The sequence below is a fragment of the Carettochelys insculpta genome, chromosome 27 (assembly GCF_033958435.1).
Source record: "Carettochelys insculpta isolate YL-2023 chromosome 27, ASM3395843v1, whole genome shotgun sequence".
Taxonomy (NCBI): Eukaryota; Metazoa; Chordata; order Testudines; family Carettochelyidae; genus Carettochelys; species Carettochelys insculpta.
The window spans coordinates 16747017-16767154 of NC_134163.1; the positions used below are offsets into that span (position 1 = coordinate 16747017).

Here is a 20138-nt window from a genome sequence, read left to right on the forward strand (position 1 = left end):
TCCATTGTCCTGTGCACTTTAGAAAGCAGTGATGCCAAGAACATACAAAACATTCTGTACTAACATTGCTTTATTCCACAGGAATTATAGTTTTCAAGAAACACATTCAACCCCAGAACACTTGGAAATACCAAGGTTCTGACTGTTGGAGAGATCAGAGAACATGAAAGCTGAAAGACTAGGAGGTAGCAGAGCTCAGAGTTAAAGCTGGAGGCTTCTGAACAAAATTCAGGTAAGATATTAATTTTCAAACTCTGCAACTGTAAAAATGGATGTAAAGTCTGGTGTGAGTATCTACATGCTCATACTACATCCATCACTGCTGTCTCAACACTTGGATAATAAGATTAGGACTTTTCAACTTGGAAAAGAGATGACTAAGAAGGGATATGTTGAGGTCTATAAAATCATGAATGGTGTGGGGAAAAGTAAATAAGGATGTGTTATTTAGTCTTTGTAATGCAAGAGCTCAGGGTCACCAAATAAAATTAAGAGTCAGCAGGTTAAAAAAACAAATGCAAGTATTTATTCAAACAATGCAGTCAACCTGTGGAACTCCCTCCCAGATGATATTGTGGAGGCCAACGCTATAATAGGGCTCAAAAAGGAAATAGACAAATTTATAAAGAATAGGTCCATCGATGCCTAATAGCCAGGATGGGCAGGGATGGCATCCCTAGTCTCTGTTTTCCAGAAGCTGAGAATAGATGATGGGATGGATCACTTGATGACTATCTGTTCTGTTGATTCCCTCTGGGACAACTGGTATTGACCACTCTTGGAAGACAGGATGCTGGGCTAAATGAACTTTTGGCCGTTTTTATGATACAAATTAATAAGTACAAATTTATGTTCTGTGCATGCACCTTAATGGGAAGGTGGACATACAAGCAATTCAATTTTTTTTTAATTTAAATTCAAGTGTGATTATGAAAAAAATAATTTAATATTGTGTGTCTACCCAGCTAGCCATGATTTTTAACTTTCAAATTTGATTGAATCATTTGGCCTTCATGGGCAACTTTGTGTGGAGTTTCATTTTAGTGCAGACTAAAACTATTATGTTTCTAAAGAAATTCTATTCTATTTATGTTCTCTTACCCATACTATGATATCCAAACTCTCTGTAAAACACGTTCCCAAACTGCAATAAAAGCAAATCAACTCCTCTATTAGACAGACTTCGTACGTCATTTGTAAATTCATGCAGATACATTATGATTCATTTAAATTAATCCAAGCATTTTAACACACCTGATTAGTCAATGGTGACTGTATACTTAATTTCCCATTCTTTGGAATCTCTATTCTGTAGCCCAAAGGGAGGAAAGCATTGAATCCTACAATAAGGTCAGGATGTTCATGAAACAGCTGAGAAACCCGCCTGATTACACCAGGAGTATCAATGCTAGAACAAAGAACAGGCAGTTAACTTCATGCTAAGGCTTTAAGTCACAAAATGAATGGTAAGATACAGAAAAAGGAAGAACTCCAATAATATTTATTAGCAATTTGATAGACTCAAGCATCAAGACAACACTGACTCCCCCAAAGACAATGATAAACTGTCAGAATTTCTGTAGTTTCTGGGAAGAGTAATTACACTGCAGCACACTGAATTATTCTAACTCTCTGGGTATCCACGTACCACAGCAAGGGTACTTTCCATACTGAATCTAAACATTAATCATATAATTTATGTATTTTTCAATGTTACAGCCAGACGTGCAGATGTCAGCAAGAAACTCCTTTTACCATCTCCAAATATAAAAACAGAATTCTCCAAACAAGACACACACTGGATCAATTAGCCCCAATGCTATAGAATACCAGTGTATGACCAAGCCATTATTCCGGAAAGTCTGCAACGCTGTAAAAAAAACCAAAGCCTTGTCTACACTTACCTTTACCATAAATCTACTTCCACAAGACAAACTGCGTACCTGAAATCGATATACCTCCCATGGTGTTTCCTACGTGATAAGGATGCTTGTCCACTGACACCGGTTACTTTTCTAATTTTTCTGGAGAACCGGCATTGACAGGAGCAAGCTTGGAGATCGTTTTATTGCATCTTCAATGACATGATAAATTGATGCCCAGTAGACTGTTTCCTACCCAGCTGATCCCCAGCATAATGCAGACATACCCCAAGAGAATTAGTTAGCTCAAATGAAGTGAAATATCTGATCATCAGCAAGATCCTCCTAATGTGACTGTTCTACTTACGGGACAAGACGGAGACTCAAAGGCGTGCATTAGCTGAAGAGGGATGTTCTTCTCTTTACTCCTGGTGTTTTGGGTGTTTCAAATTCTGGCTTCTTCATCCCCTTTCAAGATTTGGGTTCCCAGAGGGATCTGAGCTATACAAGATTTACTGTTTACCTGGAATAGGGGTCCTGGGAAATTGTGTGATACTGATTCCATTTGGATGAGCAGTGTTGGGATGGGCACTCTTGAAAGGGTTTTGGAACTCTCTGAGGGAAGGGAAAATGGACCCTTTTATATCTGGAATTTAATTCTTGCTTAATCTACTAGAACTCAGGAAGCATGTTTCCTGCATGAGCTTGGACGGTGTGAAAATCAGAGTCTGTGAAAGGTGTGCTGAAAATGAGAAAGGAAGCAGGGGAATGTTTGGGGATATTTTATGTGGCGATGAACAATGATGGGTTCCTAAACGTGGATGCTAGCACTGAGGAGGGTGTTGGAACTAAGGTCTGGGTCGCTCTAACATGAGTGCGAGAAGCAGGGGACTATTCTAGAGCAAAACGAGACACCCGAGAAAAAGGGCCTCATAGAAGTAGCTATTGGAGAGGTTGGAAGTCACCTTACCTCTGGCTCTTGAACTCCTTCATGATCTCAAGGAAGCCATTATAGGTGGCAGGATCACTGCCAAAACGAATCTTCACTTGATCCAGGTAGGAAAGTGCATCCTCCACCTGCAGGGAAGCAGGAGTTAGATGGGAACCAGGTACAGGGCAAAGTGCAGGGCCACCGAGGGTCTGGGGACCCAGGGTCGGAGGGGGTTGGGGGGTCCCTAAGAGTCTTGCAGGTAGGAGGTGGAGCTCACCCTGTAGAGACAACTTTTGGGTGTAGGGCTGCCCAGAGCGATTACCCCCTACAGGAGGGACTGGATCTTACTCAAGGTGAAGTGCAGAGGTTACCCTGGGACAGATCCATGGGGAGAAGTAACCGGGGCCGCAGCTGGCATGGGGGCCCGTGCAGAGGGGCAATGGGAGGCACAGTGGGCCGAAGGAGAGGGGCGGCGGGCTGCATCGGACTCGGAATTAACCCAGGTAGGAGAAGCCGGGCGGCGCTTGGGATCCATCCCGGAGACCCGTGGGGACGTGCCGCAGCGGTCTCGGGATTATCCCGGGAGGGCCATAGCGGGCTCTGGGTTATCCCGGGTGTGAGGGGGCCGGGCGGCGCTCGGGGGTAGGGGCCGCACTCACGTGCACTGGCAGTTTCTCTTGCGCGGCGCCCCCGCCAGCACGGCCCCCGCCCCATCTGGGGCCACTGCCCCCGCGGCCGCCGCCGCCGCCTCCCCCCGCCGCCATGATGGGAGTCGGACACCGGGCTGAGGCACCCGCCCAGCAGCAGCGCATCAGCACGTTCCGAGCGCCTTGCGTCACCACGCGCGCAGGGCTCCACCGGGGCCGGCCGCGAGGGGGCGAAACCTAGGGGCGGAGCCAGGGACATCCAAGACGGAGCTCGGGTTGACCCGGATAACTTGTGCTGCTGCACCCACTTCCGGCCGCCTCAGGTAGCTTCCGGGACTGGTTTTCAATTTTGTAGCGTTCGCGCTGCATTGTGTAGGGTTAGGGGACAGCGAGGTTCTGCCTCCGGGGAGAGGGGGAGGAACAGAGGGACGCCATGGCAGCGCTGTCTGTGCCCCTCGCGGAGGTGGGCGCCCTAGACTGGAAGCAGCGCTTTTTTTGTGTCGGTAGTTGCCGGTACTAAAGTACCCACAGCCATGGGATCGGCTGTGCGGGAGCCCTGCTGATGACCGGCTCTTCTTCTTTTACATAAAAGGCACTGGACAGGAATATGCACCACCGTCCAACAGAGACCGCTCGCTTGAGCGGACAGACGAGGAGTCTGGCCCTACCTGGACGGCTGCAGGCGGCACGGCCCAGGGGCAGGACGCTATGTAGAGTCTGGATGCCGAGGGGAGTGGTGGAGGTGCGTTTGCGAGGTGGCGGTCAGAGGTGGGTTGCGTGCAAGGCCTCGTGGCCAAGAGGACAGCGGAAGCATGGGGGGGGTGGGACCAGGAAGAAGGTGCAGAACGAGTTACGCGGGCAAGTGATTTGAAAGGTATGAGATTATTTCAGTATGTTAGGAGACAAATGAAGGCTTTGAACTTACAATTAGAAAGGTTGTGGAAGATATTTTAAGCTCGAGGGTGGGGGACAGCTGACAGGTGTGTGGCAGGGAGAACAATAGGTGATGGCGTCCAATAGCAGTGAAATTATTAGATGGGGAATTAGAGGACTTGGTAAAAAGATAAGAAATAAATTGGTAAAGCATAGGTAGGAGCTAGTGAAGAACAGTCAGTCATAACAGAGTTCTGTTTAACTATAAGACATGAGAACAGCTAACTGAATATTGACAAAATATATGACTTCTTATGTATGAATGCTAGAAGCCCAAATAGTAATATAGATGTGCTAAAGAGCTTGGCATTCAGTGACGATATGGAGGCAGCATGGAAACGTGGTGGAATGAGAGTGATCAATGGGACCTCGTAATGCTATTAGGGAAGATCGTAGAATCATAGAACACTAGGACTGGAAGGGACCTCGAGAGGCCATCGAGTCCAGCCCCCTGCCCCAATGGCAGGGCCAAGTACTATCTAAACGATCCCTGATGGACATCTATGTAACCTGTTCTTAAATATCTCCAGCGATGGAGATTCCACAACCTCCCTTGGCAATTTATTCCACTGTTTGACTACCCTGACAGTTAGGAACTTTTTCCTAATGTCCAACCTAAACCTCCCTTGCTTCAGTTTAAGTCCATTGCCTCTTGTTCCATCCTCAGAGGCCAAGAGGAACAAGTTTTCTCCTTCTTCCTTATGTCTCCCTTTTAGATACCTGAAGACTGCTATCATGTCTCCCCTCAATCTTCTCTTTTCCAAACTAAACGAGCCCAGTTCTTTCAACCTTTTTTCATAGGTCACATTCTCTAGACCTTTAATCATTCTTGTCGCTCTTTTCTAGACCCTCTCTAATTTCTCAACATCTTTTTTGAACTGCGGTGCCCAGAACTGGACACAATACTCCAGCTGAGGGCTAACCAGTGCAGAGTAGAGCAGAAGAATGACTTCTCGTGTCTTGTTCACAATACACCTGTTAATGTTAATGAAAAGATACACAGTAATAAGAGAATAGGTTGTATTGGTGGTACTATATGTGGAAAAAATGTAGCTTCAATTAAAATAAAACTCTTAAGTGAATCAAGTAGTACCTGAGAATCTCGGTAGATACAAATTCTATGCTTGAGCTGTCAGTGTATGGCAGTTTGAGTATACTAATGACCACCAAATCAGGATAGTGACAGTGATTCTGAAATGCAGGGACTTAGAGAGGCTTCAGAGGCAGAAAATGCAATAATAATGGTGAATATTAACTGTCTTCACATTCACTGGGTGTATGTCATCTTGGGTAGGGATGCAGAGATACATTTTCTTGACACATTAGTGACTTGTATGGAACAGCTTGTCCTGGAACTCACATTGGGAGAAGTTATTCTTGATTTAATCCTATGTAAAATGCAAGATGTGGATGTAGCTGAAACTTTCAGTAATTATGACCATGATATAAAATCCTTGTGGAAAGAAAAATGCCAAAGAAAACCTGCAACAGTAGCATTTAATTTAAAATAAGGCATCTACACAAAAATCAGGATTTTAGTAAATGAAAATTAAAAGAAACAGTTACAAGTGTGTGGAAACTATTTAAAAACACCACAGTAGAGACTCGAATTCAGTGCATACCCAAATTTAAAAAAACAGCAAGAGGATGATGCTGCCATGGCTAAAGAGCAAAGTAAGAGAGGCAGTTATAGGCTACCTTGATGACAGCAGTCCCCACAGTGTGTTTACCCACTCCAAATAGATTGCCCACTGATTGGTATCTGTATGACGCTGCAAGCTTCCATGGAGCTATTGCCACATACTTCTGAACTGTCAGAGCAGCCTCATTTTGGTATTTGTGGCATTCAGAGCTGAGGAAAGCAGTTCGCAAAATTCCATGAAAGTGTCCTTATGCATGCAGAGGTTTTGTAGTCACTGCTGATCATCCCATATCTACAAAACATTGCAGTCCCACCAATCAGCTTTTTTCACATCACCAGAACTAGAGGTCCACTCTGTGCAAAGCATGGAGTGCAGCCAGCATTTCCCCATTCCTCCTCTCCAGTGTTTCACATTCATTTCTGTCCTTGTTGGCATCTTTGTAACTTTTACGACTTTGTAGGCTCTGCACATACTGCCACACATTGTGTGAGGAGCTCATAATACTTGCCATAAGAGTTTGAACCTGTACGGGTTTCGTGCTATGCTTGTAATGGTGTCTGCACAGATGTGAAAAAACTGTTTTTTGTTGCTTTCCAGAGGGTTGGGGGAAGAGACGTGCGCTATGGGATGCTGAGGACACCCACTCGCAACCACCTACGGCACATTTTTGTGCCGTCAGACACTGGGACAGAAACTCACAATGCGATGGGGCAGTGGGAATTGGGGGATAGATACCCACAGTGCATTGGTGATGAAGTTGAACCTCACAATCCTAATGGGGACATAACCCCACTTTATGTGCCAGTGTGGCTGTGCACCCTCAGCTTTACAAAATTGGGTGCTACAAGAACAATCTTAACAAATTCAACCTAATTTCATAAGTTAGACATACCATCAGACTGGACAATGGAGGTTGGAGTGAATCACCCAAAATTGCCCTGTTCTGCTCATTCGCTCAAAGTGTCTGGCACAGGCCACTATCAGAAGACCGGTTACTAGCTAGATACACCATTTTCCTGGCAAGTGTGGCCATTCTTATGTAGACCCTCTGTTTAGGGAGGGAGAAATAACAACATGACATTTAGAAGTGTGAGATGTTGCCTGTTTGCTTCTGTCTTCACTAAGTAGGTAAACTGATCAGAAATTTACCACAGTTAATACCAATAATGGAGAAGAGTCTCGGAGAGGTACTGCATTAGTCTGTAGCTTCAACTATATCAGGTGGTCCTGTAGCACCTTAAAGACTTAACAAATGTATTAGGTCATGAGCTTTCATGGGTAAAATGAAATGGTAAAGGAATACAGACCAAAACAGGAAAACAATGGGTTAAAGAATAATAGATAATCATATGGACTCAAGATGGCAGGGCCTGATAAAATGCACCCTGTGGTACTTGAACTAGTTGAAGCAATCTTCAAGCCATTACAGAACAAAGCAACAAGTCTGTAGCACCTTAAAGACTAGCAATTTTATTTATTGAGCTTTTGTGGTAGGAATGTGATCATGACCTCAGAAAACAACAACACAAGCTGATCTGGGATAAGTGGCAAGATCACATTCTCAGACCAGAGCAAGGGTGCTGCAAACAAAGTGAAAACTATTCAGCAGGTAAGTAATCTGAGAATCTTCCTGGAACTGCTCAACCACTTCACCAGTTTTACACAATCACACAGATTTGAGAGAGTTTACTGATTTGAATCTGGTTTCTCGAGACTCTTTCAAGGTCGTGTTGCTCTCTTGGCTTTGCCTCCTCTTTCTTCCTGGATTTTACTACACACGTTGCCTTGATATTCCGGAGTGGACTGTACTGTGAATCTATGGATTGTGGGCAGTGGAACCACTCACGAATTATGTGGCCAAGTCTTGTTATTGCAATGAACCCATTTGCAGTTGGAACGATTCTGTTAACAGTTGCATATACAAATTGAACAGCCAGGAGGGCACCTGTAGAAGATCCCCAGGAGGCAAAAGGGAGAAACCAAGGTCAGAACAGGGAAAAGGATTTGCAGCTTCCCCTGAAGCATGGGAAAAGGACTTGTCATTTTCCAAAAATCAGAGCGATTTAGAAGGACAATTTGAACTCAAGGAAAATAAGTCAAAAATGTTAATGTTAATAATAGTAATCATAAGTTCATATAGGTAACAACGTTAGCTCCCTCTTAGAGCTGTATTGATGATTTGGATGAGGGAAATCTGTAGTGTAACGGCCTTATCACATTTTGCCATATAAAGTTGCAGAAGACCGGGACCAAATGCATTGTCTTCATTGTGCAACAGAAATAGTTGGAATACAATTCAAGTCTGTAAGGGTACAGAAAATCTCTTGAAGGGCCCTCGGGTTCCTGTCCAGACAGCATTTTGTTATTTCTTTGGCCAGGGCCATATGTAGCAGGGCCTGGCCCTAGCTCCCTGCTCCAGCTCTGCCATGGTCCACTCTTTCCCACAAACCCTGCCCCTTCTCTGCCTGCTTGCTCCCTCCCGCAAACAATGTGACCCTGGGGGATTATCTAGGGCCCTGATGTGGTGTGGCACTACAAATCCATCCCCGCACTCACCATGGCCGCAGGAGCTGGAGTAGCTCATCAGCCTGCTTCGCTCCACCTTGCTGCCCTGTCCTGATCCCACCCTGCTTCTCGGTGGTGGCAAGAAACAGAGTGCCCTAGGGCTAGGACCCTTTGTTTCCTGCTGCCGTGGAGAAGCCAAGCACGGCAGGTCAGGAGATTTAGAGAAGTGGCAGGAAAGAAGAAACCCCCACATTTCTTCCTTATGCTGAATCTGCTACTTTTCTGTTCCTGGGCCCTTGGTTTTGAGGGTACTTCTAAAGATGGACTCAACTGGATACCATCTGTAAGATTAAAGGTCTTTCTCCTCTTTCCAAGAAGTAGTGCTGTAATCAGCTCTGTGCATCCAAGAAGGAAACTAGCTACAGACAATGGTGGTTCGTCAATGTAATAATACCACTCCCAAAAGAACTACTGCCTGGCCTCTGGGAATGGTGCATCCTATTGTGATGTCACAGAAGAAAGGTATCTGGTCAGGCTGTTGTGGAACACAGATGTTTGGATGGGATGTGTATGTCAGTGTTCCTCTACATGTAGTTGTAATTTATGTTTCCTCTAATTTTTCCATTCTTATGCAGAATAAATTTTGTTATGTGCATGAAGGAATATACGGTTATCCACCACCAGCAGAAACACATGTTGCCAACTTTGGGTGTTCTGGGCTGTCTGCCATTCAGCTGAGCAGCATTTGAATCTTTCTTGGGTGGCCACCAAAGCACTCAGCTTACAAAGAACACTGGTTGTAACCCCTTGTATCCATCTGTGCCTGTCAGTTGTCTTTGGCCAGGAGATCCAAGTTTTCTGTATGAATGTGCAATCAAGGAAGTCTCTGACTCAAACTGCTGTGTGAAAACTTGTCTCCTTTTGCACCATGTCAAGGCCATTAGACCTCTGTTTAATAAAGGCAATAAGGAGTAGAACTTGTCTTATACGCTCATCCCTCATTAAACAGGTACTTTACTCACGAGTACTTGCTAAAACGAGAGACACATACTTACCTTTGTTCACCAGCTGGGTGAACACCCCCCCCACCCATGGTTCCAACCTGCTGCAGCCTGACCCCTGCCCTGGCCCCACACACCCACCCCGCTGCAGCCTGACCTTCCCTCCCGGCCCTGCACACCGAAATTGCCCCAATCTGACCTTCCCCGTTGGCCCCGTACACCCAAACTGCCACAGTCTGAACTCCCCTGCCGGTCTCGCACACCCAAACTACTGTAGTCTGAACCCCCACTGGCCCTACACACCCAAACTGCTGCAGTCTGAACCCCCTGCTGGCCCCGCACACCCAAACTGCTGCAATCTAAACTCTCTGCCAGCCCCACACACCCAAACTGCTGCAGGCTGGCCCTCCTACTGGCTCCACAGCCCCAACCCACTGCAGCCTGACACCTCACTGGCCCCACACACCCAACCCACTGCAGCCTGGCCCCTTCCCCCCACCCCCCCCGCTGGCCCTGCATACCCAACCTGCTGCAGCCTGACACCGCCCCCCCCAACAGCCCCACACAGTCTGAACCCCCTGCCAGCCCTGCACACCCAACCTGCTGCAGCCATAGCCTCCCCACCCGCCCCATGGACCCAACCTGCAGCAGCCTGAAACCCCCCTGGCCGTCCATCTCACGGACCCAAACTGCCACCACGTTTTGACCCTCCCCAGTCTTCCCCACCAAGCCAGGGTCCATTTACCTTTCAAAAACAGCACCACATGCTGTCACTCCTTTGCTGAGTTAGGAGCACTAGGAACCAGTCAGAGATTTTTACATGCATCTTAATGGTAATTTAGTGTCCCTCTTAATGAGTTTTCACCTATGAGCAGAAAGTTGGGAACCAATTGTGCTCATATAGTGAGGGATGAGTGTATTTGCTATAAATCCAGAATTACTCACCATTTAAAACATCCCAAACTGTAATGGCGTGATCAAATGACCCAGTGTACAAGTACTTATCATCTTTTGAGAAACAGGCACACTGAATACCTCTCAAGAAGGAAGTCTGATAAAAAAGAAAACAGGTTTGAATTTGTCCATAAATATGTTGTTAAATGCAGGTTAAGTACCAATTTAATGGCTACTCATCAGTTGTGAGAATGGGGATAAAAATCTAATTAAACCAAGATTTCCATCAGAAGGTAGAGTGACTCAATAGTGGCACAAAATATTACAATGCAAAATCCTTTGCTTGTAAAGAAATCTACAGCTGTACAGAAAAAGAGGTGGCCCATTGTGATCTCTCAGGAACCTAAGTCATCTACAACTAACAGAGGTTGGATGCGGTCTGACTCAATGGTGCATCATCAGGTGAAGTTTGAGGTCTGTCAGGCACAGGTGAAAGACTAAAAACATCACCTCAAACTCTTCCATCACTTTTTTGCTTTTTCTGCTCCTGGCCTGTTCACTTAGTTTTTGCTTTTGCTTATTCACTGGGTAAAACCCTGCTTTTTTGCAAATAAGACCTCCTGCTGATGCCAAAAAAGTGAGTGTGATGAACATGCTCTGGGCTAGATAAATGTTAAGTGCATTAGCTCATGTTGACTGTGCACTGACTGTGTTTCTGAATGTGGCATCAAAATCCTGGATATGTACAAATCAGCATTTTAGGGCATAAATTGAGTATTTACCTTCCAATTGAAATGCCAGTTACAGAATTTAGATGTCTGCCTGTATGAAAATTTGGCTTCCTGTGGACTAGTTTTTCTACTGTTTTGGCTTTTCAGATGCATTATTAGCTTATTGAAATAAGTGACTTACATTGACGTGGCCCCTAACTCTACCCATGAGCACAGTACCTTATAAAAGCATATTTCATGTTGCCACTGGCAAAGCTCCAAGTCCCAAAGACACTGCAGAGAATCCTCAGAGCCACTTAGTGCCCATTGCTCTCCATGGCTGATTTCTAAGCAGGTGACTTTGCATCTGTGCACTTCCAAAGGAAACATTTTGGAATGAGGGCAGTCATAAAGAAACAAGTCTCCATTTGACATGCCATAGAGGATGCGGTAATTTGCAAGGACAGCCACTCTGGAAATCACAGCAGCAGGGATCTGAGTATAAAAGGTATAAATGGGCTTGTCAATCACAGGACATGGCTTTCCAGGGCTAACATCCAGCACAAGAACTAAGTCATCATATGCTATGGCTATCTGCTCTTCCTGCCTGTTGAGTGCCATGTGGTTGATTGGTTTCTGTGACTCTGGGGGTGGGATACACACTACATCCTGCCTTGAATTGAGTGGAAACACCAGGACTGTTCCAGACATCAGCCCAGTGAAAAGGAGCTCCCTCTGTTCAGCCACTTCTAGACATCTCACTTGGGCAGAGGTGTCAAGTGTGTCACACTCTGTACCTGCAACAGAGAAGATATGTCTGTGAAATTCTCCCTGCTCCAACTCTAGTCCTTTGGGTTTCTCCCATACGTCATTGTAATGATGTAGAGAAAAATAGTGTCAAAAACAGACATTAAAAGAATGCCTGAATTTACAGTCCCTCTCTGCTGAACCTATCCCTTCAGGCACAGTATGAGGGAACAGAGAGACCTTACAGCATGCCCGGAAGACTAACAAACTGGCTCTCATTCTGATTCCCATGTTATGCCAAGTTTTAATTCTTTACGGTGTTTTATAGATTGTAGTTCACCTTCAGTAGAGTCCCAGATGATGACTTGATGTGTCTCTCCGGATTGAGGGAAGTAGACATAGTTCCCATCATGGGACACTGCAATGCACCCTCTGCGATATGGGACTCGTGCAAAGGTTTTGTGTGTACGGTGATAAGTCAGGTCCCAAACTTTGAGATATGGTGCACTATGGGAGGCAGATACCAATATGTGGCCACATAGAACTAAGAGCGTCACCGGTGTTTCCATGCCATCCAAAGTGTCTGTCAGCAAACCCTGCTCTGATAAACTCCACACCTGGGAAGAATTAGAAGAAATATAGTGTCATTCAGTCAAGATACTAAGAAAACATACAATCACTAAATAATCTACTGTTTCTTCTCTCCAATTCTCTACTAACGGGGGAACAAAACGATCAAAGTAACAAGACAAGACACATTCTCATAAAACTAGAAACTAAGAGAAAATGGGTGTATCCGACATAATGAAAAAAGATGGAAAATGTTCCAAAAGTGACAAAGGCTTAGCAGCATTTCTGTTTTGCTACTAAACTCTCAAATGTTCACTTAAATAAACATTTATAAACCACCTTGAGCTCTTTTGCCCAGCTGATCTTTTTGCTTTGACTGATACTTCATTAGATTCTGTTGATCTCAGTTGACAGTGGGTGTTAGTTTCTTGGAAGGACATGCTGTCTGAGGTACAAAATATTCCCCGTCGGCTGCTTACCCTCACTGTTGGAGGATGGGGCAGTTTCTGGGGTCTTGGAATGGTAACTACAGGCAGTCTCCGACTTACAAACACATTAACTTAAGACCATTTGTACCTATGACCAACCTCCAGCTCACCCCCTCCCCCGAACGCTCCAGCCACAAACTTGGGCTCCCCTTCAACCCCCACGGACCTGGCTCCAATCCCCTTGCCCCAACCCCCCCCCGACACACACCTGGGCCTCAACCCCCCCCCCCCCCACCTGGCCCCAACCCCCTTGTGGCCCCAGATCACCCCCACTGCTCCTCTGGCTCAGTATGCACAGGGCTCCAACCTGTCGCCTGCTCAACCACCCTGCCCCAGTGCACACCTGTTCATTTCCTCCCCTGCTTGGCTCAACCCCCATGCGGTCCCAGTTCACCCCCCCACGCATGGGGCTCCGACTTCAACCGGTGCCTGGGGCTCTTGCTCCCAGCCCTTGTTGGGACTCCAACCCCCCCTCCACTCAAACACCCTGCCCTGCTGCACCCCATTAAATCCCCCTGCCCGGCTCAACCCCTCCCTCCCCCAGCCCCAGCTCACCCCTTCCCACACTTGGGGCTCCAGCTGTCAGCTGCCCCCGGCGTACACAGGGACTCTATCCCCACTGCCAACTTAACCCACCCTGTCCCAGTTCACCTCCATTCAATGCTCCTTCTGCCCAGCTCAAACGCCCACCCCCGTCCCCAGCTGATCCCCCTAGCAAGTGCTGGGCTCCAGCTGTCAGCCACTACAGGAGCATGAGGCTCTACCCCCCCCCAGCTATCCCCCCTGCCCTGGTTCACCCTGTTTAACCCCTGCAACTGCCCATGCCCCCAGCTCACCCTACGTGGCATGTGGTTCTCCGGCTTCAACCTGGACCTGGGACTCCCAACCTGTGGTGCACAGAGCTCCAGCTCCAACCCACCACCCCCACAGCCCTAGCTCCAAACCCCTGGCCAGGCTCAATTCCTGCTTCAACCCTCTGCTGCCCGGGTCCAGCTGCCTGCAAGCCCTAGCTCAGCTGCACCCTCCCACCACCCCTGCCACCCTAACCCACTCCAGGCTTAACTCTCCTGGCCCCTCCCAGGGCTCCTCCCCAAATTATGCAAAATTCATGGTATGCAAGGCTTGTGTGGTACAGTGAAACTCTTGGCTGGGGTGCTGCATGGAAGGGGGCACGTACGTCCCTGCTTGGGAGCTCCCCGTGGGTGCCATCTTAGTGCCACCTTGCATAGTGGCTGGCAGGGCATACCTCTTGTAGCCATGGCTGGTGTGCCCCTACACAGGGCACACCACCGCCAACCAGGATGCTTCAAATCACTGCCTCAACGACGCCCACAATACCATGGAGCAGGCCTTCGGACACCAGGGTGCACTTCTGTTGTTTGAATGCGCACCTGCATGTCAGCCTCCCCAACGTCCCCAGGGTGACTGAGGCCTGTTGTGCTCTGCACAACATTGTCAAAAGCAAGCAAGAGTGTTTAGTGCAGGGGTGGGCTGCGGATGGTGATGCTGGGTATGAGCAGCCGGCCATGGCCCCGTGCCCCCAGGCACATGGGATGTGGTTAGGATTCAGGAGGCCCTCCAAGAGGCCTTCGAACGGGAGCCTCACTGACCATCCCCTGGCACCCCCGGCCCACACCCACCCCACCCCACCCCACCCCACAGCCCCCGTACGCACAGGGGACACTGGGGTGCACGACGCAACACTTTAACGCCAACTAACCACCTAAACACGTAAATAAAATGCACTTGAACGAATGGGTATGAGGTTGCCTGAACTGGGAGCTAGGTACAGAGATGAACAGGGGAGAACTATGTATATTGGGGGGCCGTGCCCCTGGAGGAGGGGACATGGGCAAGCGTGGGCCTAGTCCTCCACGGGGGTCGAGGAGCGGGACCCCTGGCAGGTGCAGGGGCCCCATCCATGCTGAGATAGGGCTGCAACGATAGGGCTGGCTGGGGGCGCTGCCCTGGTGGGGGGTGATGTGGGGGCAGGCTTTCCCTGGCCTGCACTGGCAATGAACCACTGGCCCAGTGCAAGCCGGGTGGTCAGGGAGAGGGTGGCAGGGGCAGGGAAGCGGGGCAGTAAGGAGGACGGCAGGGTGCTCCGTCTCAGGATGGGCAAGGCACCCGAGAGCTGCAGCTGCCTTCCCCAGCCCTCCTGCTGCTAGGCCCTGTCCTCCTGCTCCATTAGGAGCCACTCTCAGAGGATGGCCCTCTGCTTCCTTATGGTAGTGGTCTGTGCTGCTGTGGTCTCATCTGGGTTGTGCTGGTGGCAGCAACGGGAATAGGGGTTCCCTGGCTCCATCGGAGGGTGGGGTTGGACTACTGGCACACGGGACAGGACTGCCCCCCGCCCTTGGAGTATGACTCTGCAGAGAGAGAGGCGACCTGTCAGTGCTGCCACCTGGCCATGGGGTTCCCACCCTGGCCCCCCGCCCATCCCCCAACACTGCATCCATTCTCCCAACCCCCCGGGGAGTCCCATGTGGCCGCATCTGTGGGGCACCCACTGGATGCAGTCTGGCCCCCGCCTCCCTTCCCAATTGGGAGGGTTGTGGTACTGTCCACGTGTGCTGGGTGCTGCTATGCCTGGGCCTGGGACATGGCTGAGGCATGCGGAATGGGTTGCCTCCTCCAGCCTGAGCTCTCTGATCTACCCATTACCTACCTGCAGTTCCACAGAACAGATCTGGGGACACCTGCCTCAAGGGCGCCTGGCTGGAGGAGCTGGAGGTGACGGTGATCACCAGGGCCTTCCTTCTCCAAGGTGTTCTCCAGCTTCTCCGTCCTGGTCTGGCCCAATGGTCCTGGCTGGTCCTGCCCCTCTGCTTCAGGGTCCGTCTCAGGGCTGGCTGTGTCTACCATAGCCACTGGGTCGGGAGCATCCTTGGAGCTGGTGTAGCTCCCAACAGTTCAGGCACCTTGGTGGCCCCTGCCCCCAATCACCTACAGGAGTCCCTGGCCCGGCTGTAGGTCTGCCGTCACTTTTGAGAGCACTTGATTGGCTGTGCACTGTGGGTGGCCCCGCTTCTGCAGCCCCTGTGACAGCCAATCAAAGGCCGCAGCATTCCAGGGCCGGCCAGTGCTGTGCTGCAGCAAATCTTTGGGGCAGAGGCCGAGGAGGTCTTTGATCTCTGCCTCCATCCAGGAGGGGCCCCTCCTCTTCAGGCCCTGGCTCACCTCCAGCAACCCCTCAGGCTGGGTGGAGGGGTCTCCTGGGGATACCGGCGGTGTGGAGGACTTGCCATCTGGCCAGTGGGCTGGTTGGCTGTGGGGTCTGCACTGCTGAAGGATGTGCCTGTTAGAGCTCATGGTCCTGAGGCTCTGGGCACACTCTCAGCTTCCTGCATGGGGTTTCTGGGGCCTTTCGGCTTTAAGTGGCTGGTCCTGGAGACCGTAGAACCCCACTGGGGCTGGCAAGCATGCCATGGCGGACCTGCTATTTCAAAAGAGCAGTCCTGGAGTGTCTACACATGCCCTATTTTGAAACTCAATTTTGAAAGGGGCCGCTCTTCCTGAAATTGGATGGGAACAGCAACTTCGAAATGCACACCCCTTTCCACTGAAAACAATTTCAAAAGGAGCCGTTATGTGTGTGGATGCTCTGCAGTCTCTTTCAAAATTAGGCCCTCTTTTAAAAATTGATTTAGAAATAAAGGGCTAGTGTAGATGCACCCACTGAGTTATGCATCACAGTTACTTACGATTCGGTGCCAGAAAAAAAATTAACAGGAGAGTACAGAGAAAACCACACACTAGTGCAACCAGGAAAATGATAAAAGAAAGATGTTCATATGGAACAATAACAGAAACACCACAAATGCATCCACAAGACAGGTGGTTAGAGACGCTGCCAGGCACCTAACTAGATCTGGCGCTGTGCCCGCAGAAGGCATTTTTTCCCAGAGAGCTTTGTCTCTTACCTGGATAGATTCACCCTGAGAGCCTGTGACGATGATGTTGTTGTCAGGAGAGAAAACAGCTGTGTGCACCACACCTTCATGTTCCAGGTCTGCTTCCATGAACTTGTGGAATCCCTTTGAATTGGCTAAGAACACTCGCACATACACCCCAAAGCCTAAAACAATGGAATGTTAGTTTCTGATTTATTGATCTGGAATGGAGACCTGAAGAGCACTCAGGATGACATAGTGCAGACAAGGCCAGACCCACCCACCCAACAGTTGGAGCCTGAAAAATTTTACATATTCCCATCTCTGTTTGTAATCTGTTGGTCCCAGCATGCCATTAAAGATGTACATTGAGAATTGCTCAGCAACCAAGGAGCTGCAATTCTCCATGAGCAGAGGCCATGCACAAGTCCTATGCACCACATAAGTCCCACTTATTTTCTCATGATAGGACTTACGTGGTGCATAGACCCTGTGCCAGCTCTCTGCATATGATAAGTGTCAACCCTTTGCTTTCAGGCCCTTTGTGCATATTAGATTGATAACAACATATTAAAGGGGAGAGACCCACATCTTTCTTGGCGCCCATTGAAGGGTCACTTGGGCTGCGGCTACGCTAGCCCAAATCTTCGAAATGGCCATTTGAAGATTACTGATGAGGCACTGAAATGCATATTAATCACCTCATTAACATGCTGCTGGCCGCAGCTCTTCAAAATTGCTGCTTTTCGCTGCCGCATGGCTCGTCCAAACAGCAGATTGGAATAAGGGGATTCATCAGCAGATAGGAATAAGGGGATTTTTGAAGTTGGCGGGATCCTTTTGAAAAGGACCCCTGTGTGGACAAGCCGCGCGGCAGTGAAAAGCAGCAATTTTGAAGAGCCACAGCCAGTAGCATGCTAATGAGGTGCTGAATATGCATTTCAGTGCCTCATTAGTAATCTTCAAATGGCCATTTGCATGGCCATTTCGAAGATTTGGGCTAGTGTAGACACAGCCTTGGTGTATGATACTTAAAGTGACTACTGCCATCATCTTTTATAAGTCTAAAATCTTTGCCAGGTAATCAGGGTGGAGTTGAAACCTGCAGCAAGAAGTGACTCATCTTCTGACACTACGAGAAAGCGAACCCTTCCAGGGAGTTTCTCCATCAAGCTGGTTCCATTGGAGAAGATCTGCATAAAGAGAAGGTACAGTCAGAGAGCACTATGATGGTTAAGCTGCCTCTCTCATGTTAGAGGGAACATGATGGGAGGATGGAAACTAAAGTGAGTAAAGCTTAGTTTGGCCTGCCCATGCTGCTTCACTCTCCACTTGTGTGGGTATACACAGCATGGGGCCTGCAGCTGAAGGGAGCGTGCTTTCTTCAGCGTGAAGCAAGTCCTTTGGACACTCAACATATTACCTCAGCAGAAGTCTGGGTAGTGCATGAAACGGTATTTGGTTCAATTCACTCAACTTAGTGAACACTTTACCAGGGAGACCTTGGTGCAGTCTTTCTTCTCCCCTGCACACCTTTACTGCTAATAATATTCTACCCTTGTGTAGCACCTTCTATCAAAAGAACTCAGTGTGCTTTATGAACAGAAAACACCCTAGTGATGTGTATTATCTTTATATTACACATGGGCAAATTGAGGCACAGAAAGCATAAATTATTTGTTCAGTTACATAGGAAGTTTGTGGCAGAGTCAGGAACAGAACCCAGCTTCAGAGCACTTGGACCTTACAATCACATTGCTGCTGATGAGGCAGCAAGCAAAGAAAGGACATCATGCTGTGCTAGAGCATGTTCAATTGACTGCCTTAGACACTTTCAGAGACCAAAAGTTTTAAATCTATCAGGGAATCTGTATGATGACAAAGGCCTATCAAAGGTGCAGGCACCACCACAGAGCAATGTGAAACAGAGAAAAGAGAATCCAGAATCTCCACAAAGCCAGAGTTTCATATACATAAATTCCTGCAGTGTTGTAGCTAGCTAAACAGAGAGACGCACCATGGAGAGGGAACCCTTGCTGAATCCTGCTATCATCTTTCCTTGCTTCTGGATCAGAACGCTGCAAGTTGGTGCTTCTTCCTGTAGCCCTGATAGCTGGCACTTATACTGGAGCTCTCCAGTGCTGCTATCCCACAGACTCAGCATTCCTCCTTGAGACACAGTCATAACCACTTGCCTTGGTTCAAACACTGTCATGCACAGCCATGCAGCTGGGGCTTCACCAGAAATCTGGAAAACGTGTTCTGCTGTTTCCAGGTGCCAGGCATTAACCTAGTGAAAGGGAGGATTGGCAGGTGACCTTCACTACAGGGCTTTTTGTGCAGCCTTTGAACATGTATTGATTCTGTAATTTAGATGCTGACAGCTTTCCAAATTTCACATTCCAGGGATCTCAAAATATTATACAAAACCAACAGGATTCCTTGGAAGAACTTCCAAAGGGTTCTTCCCAACACAATTTTGGAGTAACTGCACCTGTGTTGTCACGGCCAGGTCACTTGCTATCAACTGACTCTGTGTATGGATCCTTGTCCCACTCCCTTTGGACTGTTTTTGTTTTCGTTTTTGTTTTTTTTTTCTTAAAGGATATATGGTTCTCTTCCTTACACTTTGATATCCCTAGCAAGCTAGTGAACCTAAAGGCTATGCGCTCCTTTCTCTCTGAGAGCTATAAACATCACATTGCCAGCACTTACAAGTTACCACACAGCTCTTTCCAAGGAAGCATATTTATTCTTAAAGTGAAAGCATTCCAGAGAAAATAAAAACGTTCATTGCCTGGAGTGGATAGAAGGCCCAGCTCTTTTCTATCAAAAGCCCTTTCTTTGTTGTTTTTTACAAAACCCAGTTTAAATCAGTATCAAAATTCTTCTGTCAGCCTAGCTGCAGTTATAATAGAGGTTAGATCAATCTAACCATGACACTTAGGGCGTGAAATTTTTCACATTCCTAGTGACATAACTAGGTTAAACTAATTGTAAAATGTATGTCAGGCATTGCAATTTATCCTAGCTCCAAACAACCAATTTTTTTTTCAGTTCTTCAAATGATTGCTGAAGATGGGATTCACTGTGGTGGCCAGAGGAAGGGAAGGCTTGGGAGCCCCATCGTTTAGGACTTTGAAAAGTAGTCTGGACAAAGCACTAGAGAATGTCCACCATGGGTATTCTGAACTGGCCCTAGGAGTTTGATCTGGATAGTACCCAATAACCTATTCCATCCAGTGATGTTGGAGCAGTTTTTATATGTGGGGGCGGGGTGCTGAAAGCCATTGAACAAAGCTGTAAACCTTGTA

General features: G+C 47.9%; 2 protein-coding genes and 1 long non-coding RNA gene across 6 annotated transcripts in view; 1 reads left to right on the top strand and 2 right to left on the bottom strand.

Moving 5' to 3' along the window:
- SIN3B (SIN3 transcription regulator family member B) overlaps positions 1-3599 on the bottom strand; it is a 35583-nt gene extending 31984 nt beyond the window's left edge. For all 3 annotated transcript variants that reach the window (XR_012642618.1, XM_074977987.1, XM_074977986.1), the window contains exons 1-3: positions 3453-3599; positions 2833-2939; positions 1255-1408 (exon numbers count right to left, since the gene is read on the bottom strand). Coding sequence is in view for 2 of the 3 variants with exons in the window: in XM_074977987.1 (XP_074834088.1) it covers positions 1255-1408; positions 2833-2939; positions 3453-3557 (366 nt within the window). In the remaining variant the exon portion in view is untranslated. The remainder of the gene's footprint in view (positions 1-1254; positions 1409-2832; positions 2940-3452) is intronic.
- A 93-nt stretch (positions 3600-3692) lies between these two features.
- Positions 3693-20013, top strand: LOC142002158 (uncharacterized). Of its 2 annotated transcripts, XR_012642621.1 has the most exons (4): positions 3693-3763; positions 4033-4182; positions 17905-18032; positions 19882-20013. It is a non-coding gene; the product is annotated as an uncharacterized LOC142002158 (long non-coding RNA). The 2 variants fall into 2 exon arrangements; XR_012642620.1 differs by lacking the exon at positions 3693-3763 and having other exon boundaries at positions 3790-4182.
- Positions 6850-20138, bottom strand: part of NWD1 (NACHT and WD repeat domain containing 1) — a 28417-nt gene continuing 15128 nt past the window's right edge. Inside the window, exons 12-18 of the mRNA XM_074977982.1 lie at positions 18842-19114; positions 17927-18017; positions 16855-17009; positions 12214-12490; positions 11367-11923; positions 10468-10573; positions 6850-7961 (exon numbers count right to left, since the gene is read on the bottom strand). Coding sequence (XP_074834083.1) covers positions 7675-7961; positions 10468-10573; positions 11367-11923; positions 12214-12490; positions 16855-17009; positions 17927-18017; positions 18842-19114 — 1746 coding nt within the window. The 3' untranslated portion in view covers positions 6850-7674. The remainder of the gene's footprint in view (positions 7962-10467; positions 10574-11366; positions 11924-12213; positions 12491-16854; positions 17010-17926; positions 18018-18841; positions 19115-20138) is intronic.